The 15845-nt window shown below is 54.8% G+C and overlaps 1 protein-coding gene and 1 long non-coding RNA gene across 3 annotated transcripts in view; one reads left to right on the forward strand and one right to left on the reverse strand.

Moving 5' to 3' along the window:
• ARID1A (AT-rich interaction domain 1A) overlaps positions 1-14032 on the forward strand; it is a 32066-nt gene extending 18034 nt beyond the window's left edge. Inside the window, exons 8-19 of one of the 2 annotated variants that reach the window (XM_041463142.1) lie at positions 604-749; positions 830-939; positions 1821-2030; positions 2494-2701; positions 6302-6434; positions 6738-6910; positions 7064-7214; positions 7335-7466; positions 7546-7642; positions 9360-10224; positions 10523-10653; positions 11074-14032. In XM_041463142.1, coding sequence (XP_041319076.1) covers positions 604-749; positions 830-939; positions 1821-2030; positions 2494-2701; positions 6302-6434; positions 6738-6910; positions 7064-7214; positions 7335-7466; positions 7546-7642; positions 9360-10224; positions 10523-10653; positions 11074-12798 — 4081 coding nt within the window. In that variant the 3' untranslated portion in view covers positions 12799-14032. The remainder of the gene's footprint in view (positions 1-603; positions 750-829; positions 940-1820; positions 2031-2493; positions 2702-6301; positions 6435-6737; positions 6911-7063; positions 7215-7334; positions 7467-7545; positions 7643-9359; positions 10225-10522; positions 10654-11073) is intronic. The other variant, XM_041463143.1, reaches the window with a different exon arrangement.
• LOC121351206 lies at positions 13014-15600 on the reverse strand. The gene is made up of 2 exons (XR_005954764.1): positions 15197-15600; positions 13014-15100 (listed from the first exon to the last, which is right to left on the reverse strand). It is a non-coding gene; the product is annotated as an uncharacterized LOC121351206 (long non-coding RNA).
• Between the last annotated feature and the right edge of the window lie 245 nt (positions 15601-15845).

A 15845-nucleotide genomic window follows, 5' to 3' on the forward strand; every position in this document is an offset into this window, starting at 1 on the left:
GGAGCCACAAACGTGCTCTGAAATTGGGTTCCCCCAGAGCTGGTGGATGTGTTTGTTGTCTCACTGGACACTGCTCTTTATCCTCACCTGAGGGCTGCTCCTGCAACCTCCTGCTTTTGCCTGTGGCTGCCAAGGCTCAAGTTCCCAAAGCCCAATGAAGGCACCTTTGAGGTCCCTTTGAGGAAGAAGTTTGAGCCACAGTTGTGTGGGAGGTTTGTGATACGTGGAAAACAATGCTTCCAGCCCAGGACATTCTCACTTCACTGCCCAGGCTGCAGAGCCTGCAGGTTAAAGGCAATTTAACAACTGAAATGAGGCTCAGATTGGGGATGTGGGAGAGCAAGATGAAAGGTGAAAATGTTCAGAGCTCAAGTCCCACTTTCCAAAGGGTTTGCATCCCCTTTTCTCCTGGGAATGTGACTTGGGCTCTGGGTACTGAGCTTCACAAGAGCACCTGATCTTTGTTCTTCTCTTGGAAAAATGGTTTGGGGCGAGTCACTTCTCCATGTCCTTTTTAGGTTTCTTTTAGCAAAGCTGCTTCCTCAGAAGGCAACATCCTAGTGCCTAAAATGTGGAGTAATTGTGTGTTTCTTCCTCCTCTAGGCCTCCTGGTTATCCCAACATGAACCAGGGGGGGATGATGGGCACTGGGCCTCCTTATGGGCAGGGAATTAACAGCATGGCTGGCATGATAAACCCCCAGGGCCCCCCCTACCCCATGGGGGGCAACATGGCCAACAACTCTGCAGGTAAGCCAGAGCTTTAGGACTTCACTGATTTTGTTACCCTGGAAGGAAAAATGGTGTTAAAGATTCCTTTAACTTCCCAGGGATGGCAGCAAGCCCTGAAATGATGGGACTCGGGGATGTCAAATTAACACCTGCAACTAAAATGAACAACAAGGCAGATGGGACGCCCAAAGCAGAATCCAAGTCAAAGGTAAAATGTTCTGGGTTTTGTTTTTATTGACTCCCATCCTCTTCAGCATCCAGGGAAATAAAGCCATGTGTTGTATTGGATTGAACAGTGTGAGAAATGGAGGGGAGCGTTCCCAGTCCTATGGGAGACATGGATTTCACCTGGAAAACAAATTCAGCATTAGGAATTATTACCTGCCACAGTGAAACTGCCAAAAGCAGCGTAAACAAACCTGAGTTTGTTGGTGGAGTGGGCCTGGAGCGAGTCAGCTCTCAGCTGGGACGTGGTAACCAAAGTGCTGCAGTTGTTTCACAAACAGACCTCTCACTAATCCTGTATCAAAGCCAGAAGAGGGAGGCAAACAAGTTCTTCAGGGAGTGTTTTTCTTTGCATTGCTGCTACCAGTTTCAAAAGAACCACCAAAAAAGCAGTTTCTGAGCCCCTGGTCTCCTCCTTTGCTACCTGAAGGTAAACAAATGCTCAGCAGGTTTGATCCCTGTGCCAGCAGCAAGATCCAGGAGATCTCTCACTTCTGCTCCTGTGTTCTGGCATCTGCCTCTCTTATTTATGGCAAAAGAGGACTTGAATGCTCTTGGCCACAAATCAGGGCTGCTCTCTCCTGGTCTGTGCTGGGGAAGGAATCTCATGTGCCATGAACACACTGAGTTCTGGGTCTGGGGTTCACCTGGAACATCATCAGGTTTGAGGAACACCTCCAGTCTGAGAGCTCATTTTTAAGTAAGGATTTGGAGTTCCAAAGCCATCTCTGCCTCCACTCCAGGTGCTGAAGGACACAGGAGACAGGGACAGCATGAGGAGACTGGGGGGAGCAGGGCCAGGATGCCACCTGGGACCTGGAGCTGTTGTGCTGCTCAGTCCTGATCTCTCTTTCCTTCTCCTAGAAGTCCAGTTCCTCTACCACGACCAACGAGAAGATCACCAAGCTGTACGAGCTGGGTGGGGAGCCCGAGAGGAAGCTGTGGGTGGATCGTTACCTGGCCTTCACCGAGGAGAAGGCCATGGGCATGACCAACCTGCCAGCCGTGGGCAGGAAGCCCCTGGACCTGTACAGGCTCTACATCTCTGTCAAGGAGATCGGGGGATTGACTCAGGTCAGTGAGCCCAGCCAGGGGGCACAGCTGCACAGAGATCAGCTTTGTGGCCAGATGTGAGCCATGAATTCCCATTTAGCCACATTTTAGCTGTTTTATTTCTGTAAATAAAACCCAGCACTCTATAAGTGAGCCAGATGTCTGCTCTCCCTTTGTCTGGGTGAGAACGTCTGTGGCCAGATCCAATCCAAGCCCTTTTTCCTGCTTTGCCCAGTGCAAAGATTGGTGACACTGTCTTTGTCTCTGCATCTGGCTGTCAGCTGACCTCGTGACTAATTTGATTTGCAGTCTGTCCCTGTGAATCTGAGAAGTTTTCTGTAGGTGAAGAAGGGAGTTCAGCAGTTTTGGGGCTGCTCTGCTTAGCTCTCAGTGCATCCTTTGTGAGCTGGGAAGGGCTGGTTGCTCCTCTTGGAGGAGGTACAGCTGGGATTTGGAGTTCACAGCCTCCTGTTTGGTTGTGCAGGTCAACAAAAACAAGAAGTGGCGCGAGCTGGCCACCAACCTGAACGTGGGCACGTCGAGCAGTGCAGCCAGCTCCCTGAAGAAGCAGTACATCCAGTGTCTGTACGCCTTCGAGTGCAAGATCGAGCGCGGCGAGGACCCCCCTCCAGACATCTTTGCAGCTGCTGACTCAAAGAAATCCCAGACCAAGATCCAGCCTCCATCTCCAGGTGAGGCCAGGCCCTGGTTTGGGCACTGGGGGTGTGAGCAGAGGGTCTGTGGCACGGTGCTCTGGGCCAGGCTGGTCCAAACTGCCAGAAAGCCCCCCCTGTTCTCTGGCTGTGCAGGATAAAAATGCTTTGGTAAAGAGGGAGTGGATGAGACTGGGAGTGAGGTGAGCCTCTTGGGATAGTTCAGTTTTGTGTGTCCAAGCTCTGGATTAAGCTTGAGAAAAAGGAAAACCTAAAAATAAACACACACACCTCTGTGCTTGCTGCTGCATCTCTGCCTGGTGAGAGTCTGGTGGAGAGAGAGCTCTGGAGTTTCCCTGCAGGGTGGCTCCAAGAGCAGCCCTTGTTACTGCTGGTGTTTGGGAACCCAAAAGCTGTTTGGACTGTGCCAGTGATGCCTTCTGGGAGGAGAGGCTGCATGTGGGTGTGCACTCACCCTCCTCAGGAATTCTGCTCTCAGCCTCAGCAGGAGCCAGGGGGGACATTCTGAGGCTCTGCTCAGAGCACTGGAGGCCTACAACAAGCTGGGTGCTTTAGGGATCTTTAAAATGCACCCTTGCTGTTGTTTCAGATTTGGTGGGGTGCTTCTGTTTCTGAATATTTAAGCATAATGCTCAATTCAGATTTGTTAAACAAAAAAAAAGAAAAGACATGCAGGCCAGCCATGCACGTTGTACTCTTTAGTCTTTGGAAAGTCTGATATTTTCTGTCTCATTTGCATTGAGTTCATTGCTTGAATTGCTGCTGAATTTGCCAACTCTTCTTTAAGCTTGAGTTTTCCAGTTTGTCTTATAACTAAAAAACTTCAGATGCTTTTTCTGGTCAGGAGCCTGCTCATGTAGGTGAAACAAAAACTTGGTCTGCTTTGAAGTTCCCATAATGTTTGCAAAAAAATGCCTTTTTGGTCCTGAAACCTGGCACCATCTTCGTCTGGCTCCTGAGGAGCAGAATAATGAACCTCTTCTGACTGCAGTGCAGTTGTGTCCCAGCCCTGCTGAACCTTCAGGGACAGTGCAACTGTCCCAGTGCTCTGCTGGGCCACATTTCTCCTTCCAGCTGCAGGGGGGGTTTGTAAAGAGCTAAATCATGTCTTGTCACTGGTCAGGAAACCTGCCCCAGTGGAGCTTCAGCCCTGGTGTGTTCTGCAAGATAAAGTAACTTCTGTGCCATCAGACTGAACCTCTGTGCAAAGTGGCTCTGAGTTCTGCCCAACCTACACCACAAATCCAATCCCACTTTATTTCCAAAACCCTTTCTTGCCCCCAGAGGCAGTGGAACAAAGCTGTTGAGAGCATTTGGAGTTTATTTAGAGAGAGCTGAGATTTTTAGGAAGCCACTTTAGACTTGTTGTAGCTCTGGGTATGTGTCAGACTGGATTGGGTGCTGCATCAGATTTTGTTTTGTTTTGCTCACGTGGTGTTTGTGAAGGGGCTGGCTCTGCCTGGGCTGAGCTCCTGCTCCAGCACATCAGCAGAAGGGATTTGCAGGGCTCTGACCCCCAGCTCTGCACGTTTGGGTCCTGCTCTGAGAGGACTCTGCTGCATTTGCAGTTCAAGCCCTTCTCTCCGGGGCTTTGCTCCAGACTCCCTCAGCTGGGGAGGGGAGAGGCAGCCCTGCAGCTGGCTGCTGCCTCTGAGCCTTTCTGCTGAATCACCCAGCGTGTCCCTGCTCCTCTTTCACTTTCCTTTTCTTCCTCTCGGGGCCTGGGGCTGTAGGGCAGGACAGAAGATGCTCTGTCAGCCCAGCTCCAGAGCCCCGGGGCAGTGTGGAGCCCTGGTGGGTGCTGCTCTTCCAGGGCCCCACACGCTCCTGTCCCCCAGGGAATTGCCTGGATGAGAACAAATTCCCTGTTTGGGAACCTGTGGACAACAGGGGGACGTTGTGAAGCCATTTCACCGTTTGGCTGAAGGGCTCTGCTGTCCCACACACGTGGTTTGCTCTCCTTGCAGACCTCACAACCTGTTGGCTTTGGCTTGCTCTCCATTTCAGCCTGTTGTGCCAAATTCACTCCTGCAGAACTTTGGGAATGGTGAGGGTTTACTGTGCTGCTCTCCATTAACCCCTTCCTGAGGCTGCAGAGGTGGAGCTCCTGCTGCCAGAGCTCTCCATGCAGTGCCCATCCCACCCTCAGCACCCAGAAGTGTCCCAGCAACGGTGGCCAGAGGGAACTGGGAATTCCCTCATGGGCACTGGGAGCTTCCTGGAAGCCCTGCAGGTTCCCTCTGGCAGAGTCCCCAGGGAGGTACCTCGGCTTGGAATTCCCAGAGCGTGGAGCTGGCCCTGCTCCAGCTCTGTGTGAGTTTGTGAGTGGGAGGGACAGCAGGAGCTGGGGACAAACACCAAATGGCAGCGAGGCAGGGAATGTCCTGGGAATGTCCTGGGAATGTCTTGGGAATGTCTCAGGGAATGTATTGGGAATGTCTCAGGGAATATCTCAGGGAATGTCTTGGGAATGTCCTGGGAATGTCTCAGGGAATGTCCTGGGAATGTCTTGGGAATATCTCAGGGAATGTCTTGGGAATGTCTTGGGAATATCTCAGAGAATGTCTCAGGGAATGTCTTGGGAATATCTCAGGGAATGTCTCTGGGAATGTCTTGGGAATGTCCCAGGGCCTTTCCAGAGCCAGTTCCTGGGGGAAGCAGCAGGGCTGGGCTGCCAGGGAGGGGCTGTGAGTGAGACTGCCCAGGAGCTCCTGCTGCCCTTCCTCCCCCAGCCCTCCCCAGAGCAGAGGACAGGGTGCCAGGAAGGTGGGGTGTAAACAAACATGGCCTGGACGTGACCTCGGAGGATTTTAATGAATAGCTGAAATGACTCATCAGCCAGCAGGGCTGAAGCTGAGGGATATCGGGTGCTGGGGACGGAACTAATGGAAACATTAATTAAGAGTTCAGCTCTTGCCAGCTGCGAGGAGAGGCTGAACCTGAGCTGATGCTGTCACAGCGATCCCGGGCCAGGGGAGAGCTGCTGGAGCTCCAGCACAGCTGGATTACACAGGGGGAGTTTGGTCAAGGCTCAGTGGAGCAGAAAGCTGGGACGTGCAGGGAACCTGCTGGACGGGTTTAGTCCTGCAGTGAAAGATCCGGCATTCCCTGTTCCAGGAATCCCTGGGAGTGGTGCTTCACTGGTGGATTCACTGCTCTGGAAGGGCAGAGCAGACAGAGCAGCCTCCTTCAGGGTACCTGGTGGCTTCAGCTGAGGTTTCCATCCGTGGGGAGATCCTGAGACACCCAGGACAGGCTGGGGGGGATGTGGAGGTGACAGGCACACCAGTGGTTGTCACTTGGCAGGAGCCCCACGTTCCTGCCACGTGGTGCCCTCCAGAGCATCAGCTCTGGCAAGATAACGTGGGAAGCACCACACAGGACCATGGTGTGGAAAAGGGAACAGGGTTAAGATGAGCAGAGACACAGCCTCTCAGCTTTAGGTTCTTCTGGGGAGCCTGGCCCAGCCTGTCCTTGAACTGTTGAGCTCCTCGTGCTTTCTTGGCCGTACTTCATCTGTCTCTTCCTCAAAGGACTCTCTGTTCTCGAGGCTCTGGGAGGTTCAGGGTTGCATCCATAGGGTGCAAAGCTGCTCACCCCACATTCCTCCTCTTGCAGCGGGTTCAGGCTCCATGCAGGGCCCTCAGACACCTCAGTCCACCAGCAGCTCCATGGCAGAAGGAGGAGACTTGAAGCCACCAACTCCAGCGTCGACGCCTCACAGTCAGATGCCCCCTTTGCCAGGCATCAGGTATGGCACCACTGCTGGGGGTGGGTCACCTCGGGGTCATTGCTGCAGATGTTGGGGCCTTGGTGCCTGTTTTGGTGGGACTCCACAGCTTGGCTCCTTCCTTCATGGCTGACAGCAACATCTTGTGTGAATATTCTTTAATTTTGGGGTTGGGTCTGAGGAGAGCATTGTGGAAGGGCAGTTCCTCTTAGCTCTGGACCTTGGAGGGGATGGCAGCACCTGAGAGGGAGCATGTGAGGAAGAGTATCCTGAGGACCATCATGGACTTCTGTAATGTGTCTTTGTGGGGCTTTTTTGGAACAGGAGTAACTCGGTGGGCCTTCAGGATGCCTTTGCAGATGGCAGTGATCCTGCGTTCCAGAAACGGAACTCCATGACTCCAAATCCAGGGTACCAGCCCAGCATGAATACCTCTGACATGATGGGTCGCATGTCTTACGAGCCAAATAAAGATCCCTACAGCAGTATGAGGAAAGGTGAGGGATCATCTCCTGCTGGAGCCTCATCCCTGTCTGCCTGGGTGCTGCAAATGCTGCAGGGCACCCCCTGCTCGCCCTTCCTGCCCAGAACCTCAGAAGTCTTTTCCTAAGGCAAGGCAGGTGTGATCAGTGGTTCTCGTTCTCTTCCAGCTCCAGGAAGCGACCCCTTCATGTCCTCAGGGCAGGGTCCCAACAGTGGCATGGGTGACCCTTACAACCGCGCCGCCGGCCCCGGCATGGGCAACATGGCCATGGGCCAGCGGCAGCACTACTCCTACGGAGCCCCCTACGACAGGGTCAGGTGGGTGCTGCCCTGCCCTGCCCTGCCGGGCCCCCTGCTCACTGCCACGAGCGGGGCAGCCCGTGCCACGCCACGCACGGTGCTGATGCCGTGGGTTTCTCTCTGCCTCTCTCCCCGCAGGACGGAGCCGGGGCTGGGGCCCGAGGGCAGCCTGGGCAGCGGCACCCCCCAGCCCAGCATCCTGCCCGCCGCGCCCGACTCGGGCATGTACTCGCCCAGCCGCTACCCCCAGCAGCAGCAGCAGCAGCAAAGGTCTGTGCCAGGGGCTGCCGGGCCCAGCCGGGGCTGCCGGCCTGTCGCGGTGACTCTGACACATCTCTCTCTCCTCCAGACATGATTCCTATGGCAATCAATTCTCCACTCAAGGCACATCCTCGGGCAGCCCCTTCCCCAGCCAGCAAACCACCATGTATCAGCAGCAGCAGCAGGTGGGTGAGCCCCAGCTGGCTCAGCTGGGAGTTTTACCTGTGCTCTTTGTGAAGAGGGGAAGATGAAAACTCTCTGGGCCGTGCTTTTGCTTTATGAATGTGAAGAATTAGGTACCTCATCACAGAATCACACAGTGCCTTGGGTGAAGAGACCTTAAAGCCCATCCAGTGCCACCTCCTGCCATGGGCAGGGACAACTTCCCAGGGTGCTCCAACCTGATTTTATACTTTGGAAGATTTTTCTCCCATTTGCAAACAATTCTAAAAAGTTTTAATTAACGTTCCCAGTGCTGTGTTAACAAAACAGTGTTCTGAGAATGGAGGTTGTGTGGTTTGCATGCTCTGGTCAGGTAGCAGAAGGTCAGGAAGCTTTATTGGACTCTTTCCCTCTGGAACTTTCTGAATCCCATCCTGTTCCTGTAACACTTTTGGTCCAAGTGATGACTTTCTTTGGTGTAAGTCCTGGGTCGTTCAGGAGAGCTGTTTCAGGTGGATTGTTCTGCACAAACCAGGGGATTTTTTTGATCTTTCCATTTCTCATCCTGCAACCAGAGGTTTCAGACTCCATGGCCCTGCTGCCTCCTCCTCCTTGCTGTTCCCAAACCCTTCAGGTTTGTTTCAGGACAGTTTGAATGAACGTGCAGCCCTTTCCATAATCCTCACATACGACTTGCTCTTTGTATCCATGCCAGGACCCATAATGTTTTCCTGATAATTTTAAGTCCTATGGTTTAGGAGAGTATAGAGAGGGCACTCACTGAGCTGTGCTAAGAATAATTCCAACTGCTCTGCAGTTTGGCTCTGCAACCAGAGCCACGGGGCTCGGAGCCAAGAGTTCGAGTTACTCTGGAACTTGTCATCTTTGAAGCCCTAGAGCTCCATCTGAAGCCAGTTATGACCGTGGAGTGTCTGAATAGCCTCCACAGCAGCTACAGCTCAGACCTTGGAGGCAAGAGAGAGCCTGGATTTTCATTTGGGCAGCAGTTGGCTGTTTTCTCCGTTTGCACTTAAAAGAATTAGGGGTGAGAAGCCTTCTTGCTCCTTTCAGCAAGATGTTTTGAGATCCACAGGAAAGGAAGAAGCAGGAAGTACAACAGTTTTTAATGCATTTTGTCTGACACTTGAGCAGAGGCCTGGGAAATGAGAGAAATGGGGTCTGATAAGATTCCTGGATGTGGGAGGAAGCAAGTGCCAGTGTCTGGTCTGGTTTGTGGTGAATGCAGAGTAGAGCTGAGCCTTTTCTGCAGGAAAGCCCTTTCTGTGGGCAGACTCCTGCCCCCGAGGCATCCTTGTGGAATCCACAGGGAACCTCCCCAGGCAGCCACAAGGAATTGTGGCCACGGCGTGTGAAACGGAACAACTGATCCAACTTTCACACTGGGTACGGCCAGCGAGGAGACAGAGCCTCTCCCAGGCCCTGCCGTGGGGCAGATCCTCTGGCTCTGGGGCCTCTGCCCAGAGCTTTGGCTCCTCTGTTTCATGGAATCAGTGAGGTTGGACAGACCTCTGGGACCAATGAGTCCAACGTGTGCCCGAGCACCGCCTCGTCACCCCGGGCAGAGCACTGAGAGCCGCCTTCAGGCGTCTCTTGGAGAACTCAGGGATGGTGACTGCACCACCTCCCTGTGCAGCCCCTTCCAGCGCTTAAAACCCCTCCAGAAAAACAATCCCGAATTCCCACTGACCCGGCCTTGTCTGTGCCTCTCTCCTCCCGCAGAACTACAAGCGGCCGATGGACGGCAGCTACGGCCTCCCCGCCAAGCGGCACGAGGGCGAGCTCTACAACGTTCCCTACAGCTCGGGGCAGGGCCAGCCCCAGCAGCAGCTGCCCCCGGCGCAGCCGCAGCAGCCCAGCCAGCAGCCGCCGGCGCAGCCCTCGCCGCAGCAGGACCTGTACAACCAGTACGGCAGCACGTACCCGGCCGAGCGCCGCGCCGGCCAGAGCCAGTTCCCCTTCCAGTTCGGCAGGGACAGGGTCTCGGCCGCCCCCGGCTCCGGCGCCCAGCAGAACATCCCCCCGCAGATGATGGGGGGCCCCATCCAGCCGGCCCCCGAGGGTCCCCAGCAAGGGGCCCTGTGGCAGGGCAGGAACGAGCTGGGCTACGGCAGTTACCCCAACCGGCAGAGCTCGGGCGCGGCGCCCCAGGGCCCCGCCTACCACGGGGTCACTCGAACAGATGAAATCCTGCATTCAGACCAGAGGGTCAACCACGAGGGACCATGGCCTTCCCACGGGAACAGGCAACCTCCCTACGGCCCCTCCGCCCCCGTGCCCCCCATGACCAGGCCCCCCCAGTCCAACTACCAGACCCCCCCCAGCATGCAGAATCACATTCCTCAGGTATCCAGCCCAGCACCTCTGCCCAGACCTCTGGAGAACCGCACTTCTCCCAGTAAATCCCCGTTCCTGCACTCGGGGATGAAGATGCAGAAGGCGGGGCCGCCCGTGCCCGCCTCGCACATCACACCAGCAGCTGTGCAGCCTCCCATGATCCGACGGGACATCACCTTCCCGCCGGGCTCGGTGGAGGCCACGCAACCTGTGCTGAAGCAGAGGAGGCGGCTGACGGCAAAAGATATCGGTAAGAGGGAGCTCCTGCCTTTCTGCTGGAGCCTGCTGAGGGGTCCTGCTGCCTTGGCCCCTCGGTGCAATCCTGCCAAGCAGAGGGCTCTGCTGGCTTTGGAAAAAAGAGGCATTTTTATAGGGTAAATGTGTTCTGAGCCCTTATTCTGGCACTGCCTGCGGGCAGGTTGGTGGTAGACACAGCCTGTACATCATCTTAACCAGGCTCTGCTCTTCACAGGTCCAAATCAGTATCAAGTGTCTCCTTTTTGTTTTGAAACTCCAGGAGCTGGAAGTATCATGTGTTTATGTTACAGGAACTCCTGAAGCCTGGAGAGTGATGATGTCTCTGAAGTCGGGGCTGCTGGCTGAAAGTACGTGGGCCTTAGATACCATAAACATCCTGCTCTATGATGACAACAGCATCATGACCTTCAACCTCAGCCAGGTGGGTGCAGATGCTCTCTGGGGCAGGTCTTTGAAGTGCTGATGCTGCAGGGGTTTCTGTCAGCCAGGTGGCAGCCAGCAGCTCCTGCAGCCTCTACCTGGAGCGTGGGGTGGGGGCAGCTGTGAGCGGTCACTCCCTGGCCTGAGTGATCTGTGTGTGTGCAGAGGCCTTCCCTGGGAGTTACCCAGGGGGGAGACACAACCGAGAGCACAGGGGGACAGTTTGGATACTGACAGCCAATGCCTGCTTTTGTCCCTTTTCTCAGAGGACAAAAACCTCTCTTCTGCACCATTTATTGCCAGAACGAGAAGCACCGTTAATTGCTAGCACTGCTTAAACTCTCTGCCCTGCATGTGTTGGCCTGAGTTGTTTTCTGATGGCTGTTCCTTCCTCCCCTCCTGTTTTTCTCCCCCCCTGCAGCTGCCAGGCTTGCTGGAGCTCTTGGTGGAATATTTCCGGCGCTGCCTGATTGAGATCTTTGGAATCCTGAAGGAATACGAGGTAGGAGACCCAGGGCAAAGAACACTATTAGATCCTGAAAGGTTCTGCAAATCTTCAGCTTCCTCCCCTGAAGAAGGGGAGGAGGACGATGAGCCACGGAGCCTGAACTGCGAGGAGGAAGAGGAGGATGAGGAAGAGGAGGAGGCTGCGTTTTCAAGCAAGGACAAAGTACCTCTAGAGAGCAGCGAGGAGAAGCTAGTGAGTAAATTCGACAAGCTTCCAGTGAAGGTGGTGCAGAAGAACGACCCCTTCGTGGTGGATTACTCGGACAAGCTGGGCCGGGTGCAGGAGTTCGACAGCGGGCTCCTGCACTGGCGCATCGGCGGCGGGGACACCACCGAGCACATCCAGACACACTTCGAGAGCAAGACCGAGCTGCCCTTGCCTCACAAACGAGCTTCCTGCTCCTCTGCCTTGAGGAAACGTTCAGCAGCCGAGAGCAACCCGAGCCCCAGGGAAGGGGAGGCTCCTGCGCCCGACGGCTCCTCGGAGAAGAGGATAACTGCCACCATGGACGACATGCTCTCGGCATGCCCGGGCTCCCTGCCGGGGGAGGAGGAAGAGGTCAAAGCTTCGGAAACGGCGAAGGAGAGCAGCAAGTTTCCCTTTGTCATCAGTCCAGCTCAGAGCCACAGAAATATAAAAATCCTGGAGGATGAACCCCACAGTAAGGACGAGACGCCGCTCTGCACCCTCCTGGACTGGCAGGACTCTCTGGCCAAGCGCTGCATCTGCGTCTCCAACATCATCAGGAGTTTATCGTTTGTGCCGGGCAATGACTTTGAAATGTCCAAACACCCTGGGCTGCTGCTGATTCTAGGGAAACTGATCCTCCTACACCACAAGCATCCAGAACGCAAACAGGCGCCCCTGACCTACGAGAAAGAGGAGGAGCAGGACCAGGGGGTGAGCTGCAACAAGGTGGAGTGGTGGTGGGACTGTTTGGAGATGCTGCGTGAAAACACACTGGTCACGTTGGCCAACATTTCTGGGCAGCTGGACCTCTCCCCTTACCCGGAAAGCATCTGTTTGCCTATCCTGGATGGACTCCTCCACTGGGCAGTGTGTCCCTCAGCAGAGGCCCAGGATCCCTTTCCGACACTGGGACCCAACGCTGTCCTCTCCCCTCAGAGACTGGTTTTGGAAACACTCAGCAAACTCAGCATCCAGGACAACAACGTGGATTTGATCCTCGCCACGCCGCCGTTCAGCCGCTTGGAGAAGCTGTACAGCACCATGGTGCGGTTCCTCAGTGACAGAAAGAACCCGGTGTGCCGGGAGATGGCCGTGGTGCTGCTGGCCAACCTGGCCCAGGGGGACAGCCTGGCCGCCAGAGCCATCGCTGTGCAGAAGGGCAGCATCGGCAACCTGCTGGGCTTCCTGGAGGACAGCCTGGCCGCCACGCAGTTCCAGCAGAGCCAGGCGGGGCTGATGCACATGCAGAGCCCGCCCTTCGAGGCCACCAGCGTGGACATGATGCGCCGCGCCGCCCGCGCGCTGCTGGCCCTGGCCAAGGTGGACGAGAACCACTCGGAGTTCACCTTGTACGAGTCGCGGCTCTTGGACATCTCCGTGTCGCCTTTGATGAACTCTTTGGTTTCACAAGTTATTTGTGATGTACTGTTTTTAATTGGCCAGTCATGACAGCTGTGGGATCCGAGCCCCCGTGTGCGTGTGCGTGAGTGGAGAACTTAGAAACTGACTGTTGCCCTTTATTTATGCAAAACCACCTCAGAATCCACTGTCTGCCCTGCGCTGTCCTGCTTCTCCCTCGGGGAAAGATCTCCCCGGCCCCTCTCCCCCTTCCCTGCCCCTCAGATTTGTCCCAAACCCCTTATTAAAGGAGACAAAGTTCTGTCTACATAGAAGACTTTTTTTATTTTAACCAAAGTTACTGTCGTTTACAGTGAGTTTGGGGAAAGACGACTTGCCGTGTTATCCCGTTGACAGGCACCACTTTCATAACTGTTTTTAATGGTAAACTCTGAAGGACAAAAAGTGACTGCTGAACTCTGTGTGGTTTATCGTTGTACATTCACAATCTTGCAGGAACCAAGAAGTTACCAGTTGTGAACAGACCTTGTCCAAGGGAGGCCTGTGCAGTAGCGTGTAGAACTCCATGTACTGTACACCTTAAACTGTAAACATACTGTAATAATGTCTCACATGGATAAAAAAAAAAAAGAAAAAAACGCTGGATCAGCAGCAAGCTGTAGTTTTTAAAAATGTTTTTAGTTAATGTTGAGGAGAAAAAAAAAGGCTTTTCCCCCAAAGTATAATGTGTGAACCTACAACACCCTGACCTCTTTCTCTCTTCCTCCTTGATTGTATGAATAACCCTGAGATCACCTCTTAGAACTGGTTTTAACCTTTAGCTGCAGCCCAGCGCTGCCACGTGTGTATATATATATGACGTTGTACATTGCACATACCCTGAGACTCCTGCAGTTTTGTCCCCTCCCACCCTTTATAGTATGACGAGTTAACGAGTTGATGACCTGCAAAAGCGAGACACAATTATTTAATCTCTTGCCAGACATCCCTCCCTGGAGGATGCTGTACAGGTCTCTGTGTATAAAGTCATTGCTGTCTCAGCAGCCAATCAACTTATAGTTTATTTTTTTCCTGTTTTTGTTTTCTTTCTAATCGAGGTGTGAAAAAGTTCTAGGTTCAGTTGAAGTTCCTGATGAAGAAACACAATTGAGATTTTTCAGTGATGAATTCTGCATATTTGTATTTCAGACGATGTAGCTAAAAACTTGATGTAAATTCCTCCCTTTTTTCCTTTTTTGGCTTAATGAATATCATTTATTCAGTATGAAATCTTTATACTATATGTTCCACGTGTTAAGAATAAATGTACATTAAATCTTGGTAAGATGTTTGTAAGGGTTTTTTTTATTGGCAGGACAGGGAGGGCAGCTCAGTGCTGGTGGTGCCCGAGGCCTGCCCTGCTCGGGAGCTCTGCTGCTTGCTCTGACTTTGCTTTCCCTGCGGGGATTTTTCCTTAGGAGCTGCCCAGGCTCGGGATTTGCAGCGTGAGGTGAGGCTGTGGCTGCCAGGGAGGGAAGGGCCTTGCTGGGAAGGGATGCAGTTCCCTCCCAGCTCTGTAAAATGGAAAATTTTCCTTCCCCGCGCATTTTTCACATTTTCCTGGGAGCGTGGCGCGGGCTCCCGACTTCCTCCCGAGCCGGGGCTTTCCAGCAGCAGAGCTCCCCGGCCCTGCAGCAGGCAGGCCACGCTGAGCCTCTCAGGATGAGGATCTGCACGTTGCAGGGCTGTGCAAGCAGGAATTTCATTTAGCCCGAGGCTTTGTCCTCGGTGGATACTGCAAGTAGGGTAGCCAGAATGCTCCGAGCTCATTCAAAAAAAAGAGATTTTTTTAAAGGCAAACGTCATTTTTGTTCAGAAATTCCCCTTGTTTTATCTTCCCAATCCTCTCCTCAGGAGCTCTCAGTTCCCAGAGCCTTCATTCCTCAAACTTCAGATTCCTGGGGGCGACTGTGCCAAAATCAAAGAGCTTTTTCCTGAAAAGTCTTGTCTGTCAGCAGGAGTTGTGGGAGCTCTTCCTGGCAGGAGAGTCCTTCAGGTGGATGGCTGAAAAGGCAGGAACGGTGCTGGGCTTCCTTGGCTCCAGGAAACGCTGGCACCCAGGACTCTGCCCCTGCACAGCTGCCCTGCCAGCCAGGTCTGTGTCCCAGGAGCTGCGTTCAACCTGAGGAAACACACCTGGAGGTTCTGCTGCTTTTCCCGAGCAGGAAGGAGCAGCAGTGGCGGGAGGCAGGTAACGGCGGCGGCTGGGATCGCGTGGCTTTCATCCGCAGGGAATGCGGGCCGGCAGGGAGGAGAGGCACCAGACCCATGTTACCAGAATCACGCACCCGGCTGAGCCCCGCGGAGGAGTTCTGCTGCATCTCGTGTGTGTGCACAGCCGCAGCCCCGGGCGCTGCTCAGTGAAAATGAAGGGCAGCGATGAGAAATGAGAGCAATGAGAGCTGGGGAGCCACACCCGACCCCAGCCCTTGATGGGCCTGATCCGTACCCAAATCCTTCTGTTCCAGGAATTCCTCTAACACTTTGGACTCCACTCTGCTGTTCCCCACGTTTTTCCAGCAAAGAAAACTTGATTCCTCCCGAGGCCGATGCCCGATGAAGCGCCCGAGGCTCAGCAGCCCCGAGGGTTTCTCCTTCAGCCCAGGGGGGATCCGGGCCGGGCACCGAGAGCTTCACTGAGGGCTCCGGGTGAACTCAAGTTTTCCCCTTTGCTGGCAGAAACGGGGAACGGCAGAGAGAGGCGTGTGACGAACTCTAGGAACGGAAAGATTCGGGTGCAAGGCGTGAGGGACTGGCGTTCAGGCCGCCATCCCCCTGTGCCCTCCGGACGGGCCCGCCCTGCCGCCTCAGCTCCTTGTGCTGCTGCTGCCGGGGCACAGCCCTGGGCCTGCCCCACTTAGGAAACGCTGGCACCCACCCGGTTCCCATTCCCGGTCCCGGCCCGGCCCGGGTCCCTCGCCCGCCCTCAACAAAGATGGCGCCGCCCACCCCTTCCCCACGCGCGCGCGGCGCCGCCGCGTGACACCGGAAAGGGGCGCGCGGCCGGAAGTTGCGCGCGCGCGCGCGGGGGAGCAGCGGGCGGTGCCAGGGAGCCGCGCGCGCCGCGGTGTTGGGGGGGGGGGGGGGGGGCGCCCCCC

Source organism: Pyrgilauda ruficollis, unplaced genomic scaffold, assembly GCF_017590135.1.
Source record: "Pyrgilauda ruficollis isolate IOZ18807 unplaced genomic scaffold, ASM1759013v1 scaffold162, whole genome shotgun sequence".
Taxonomy (NCBI): Eukaryota; Metazoa; Chordata; class Aves; order Passeriformes; family Passeridae; genus Pyrgilauda; species Pyrgilauda ruficollis.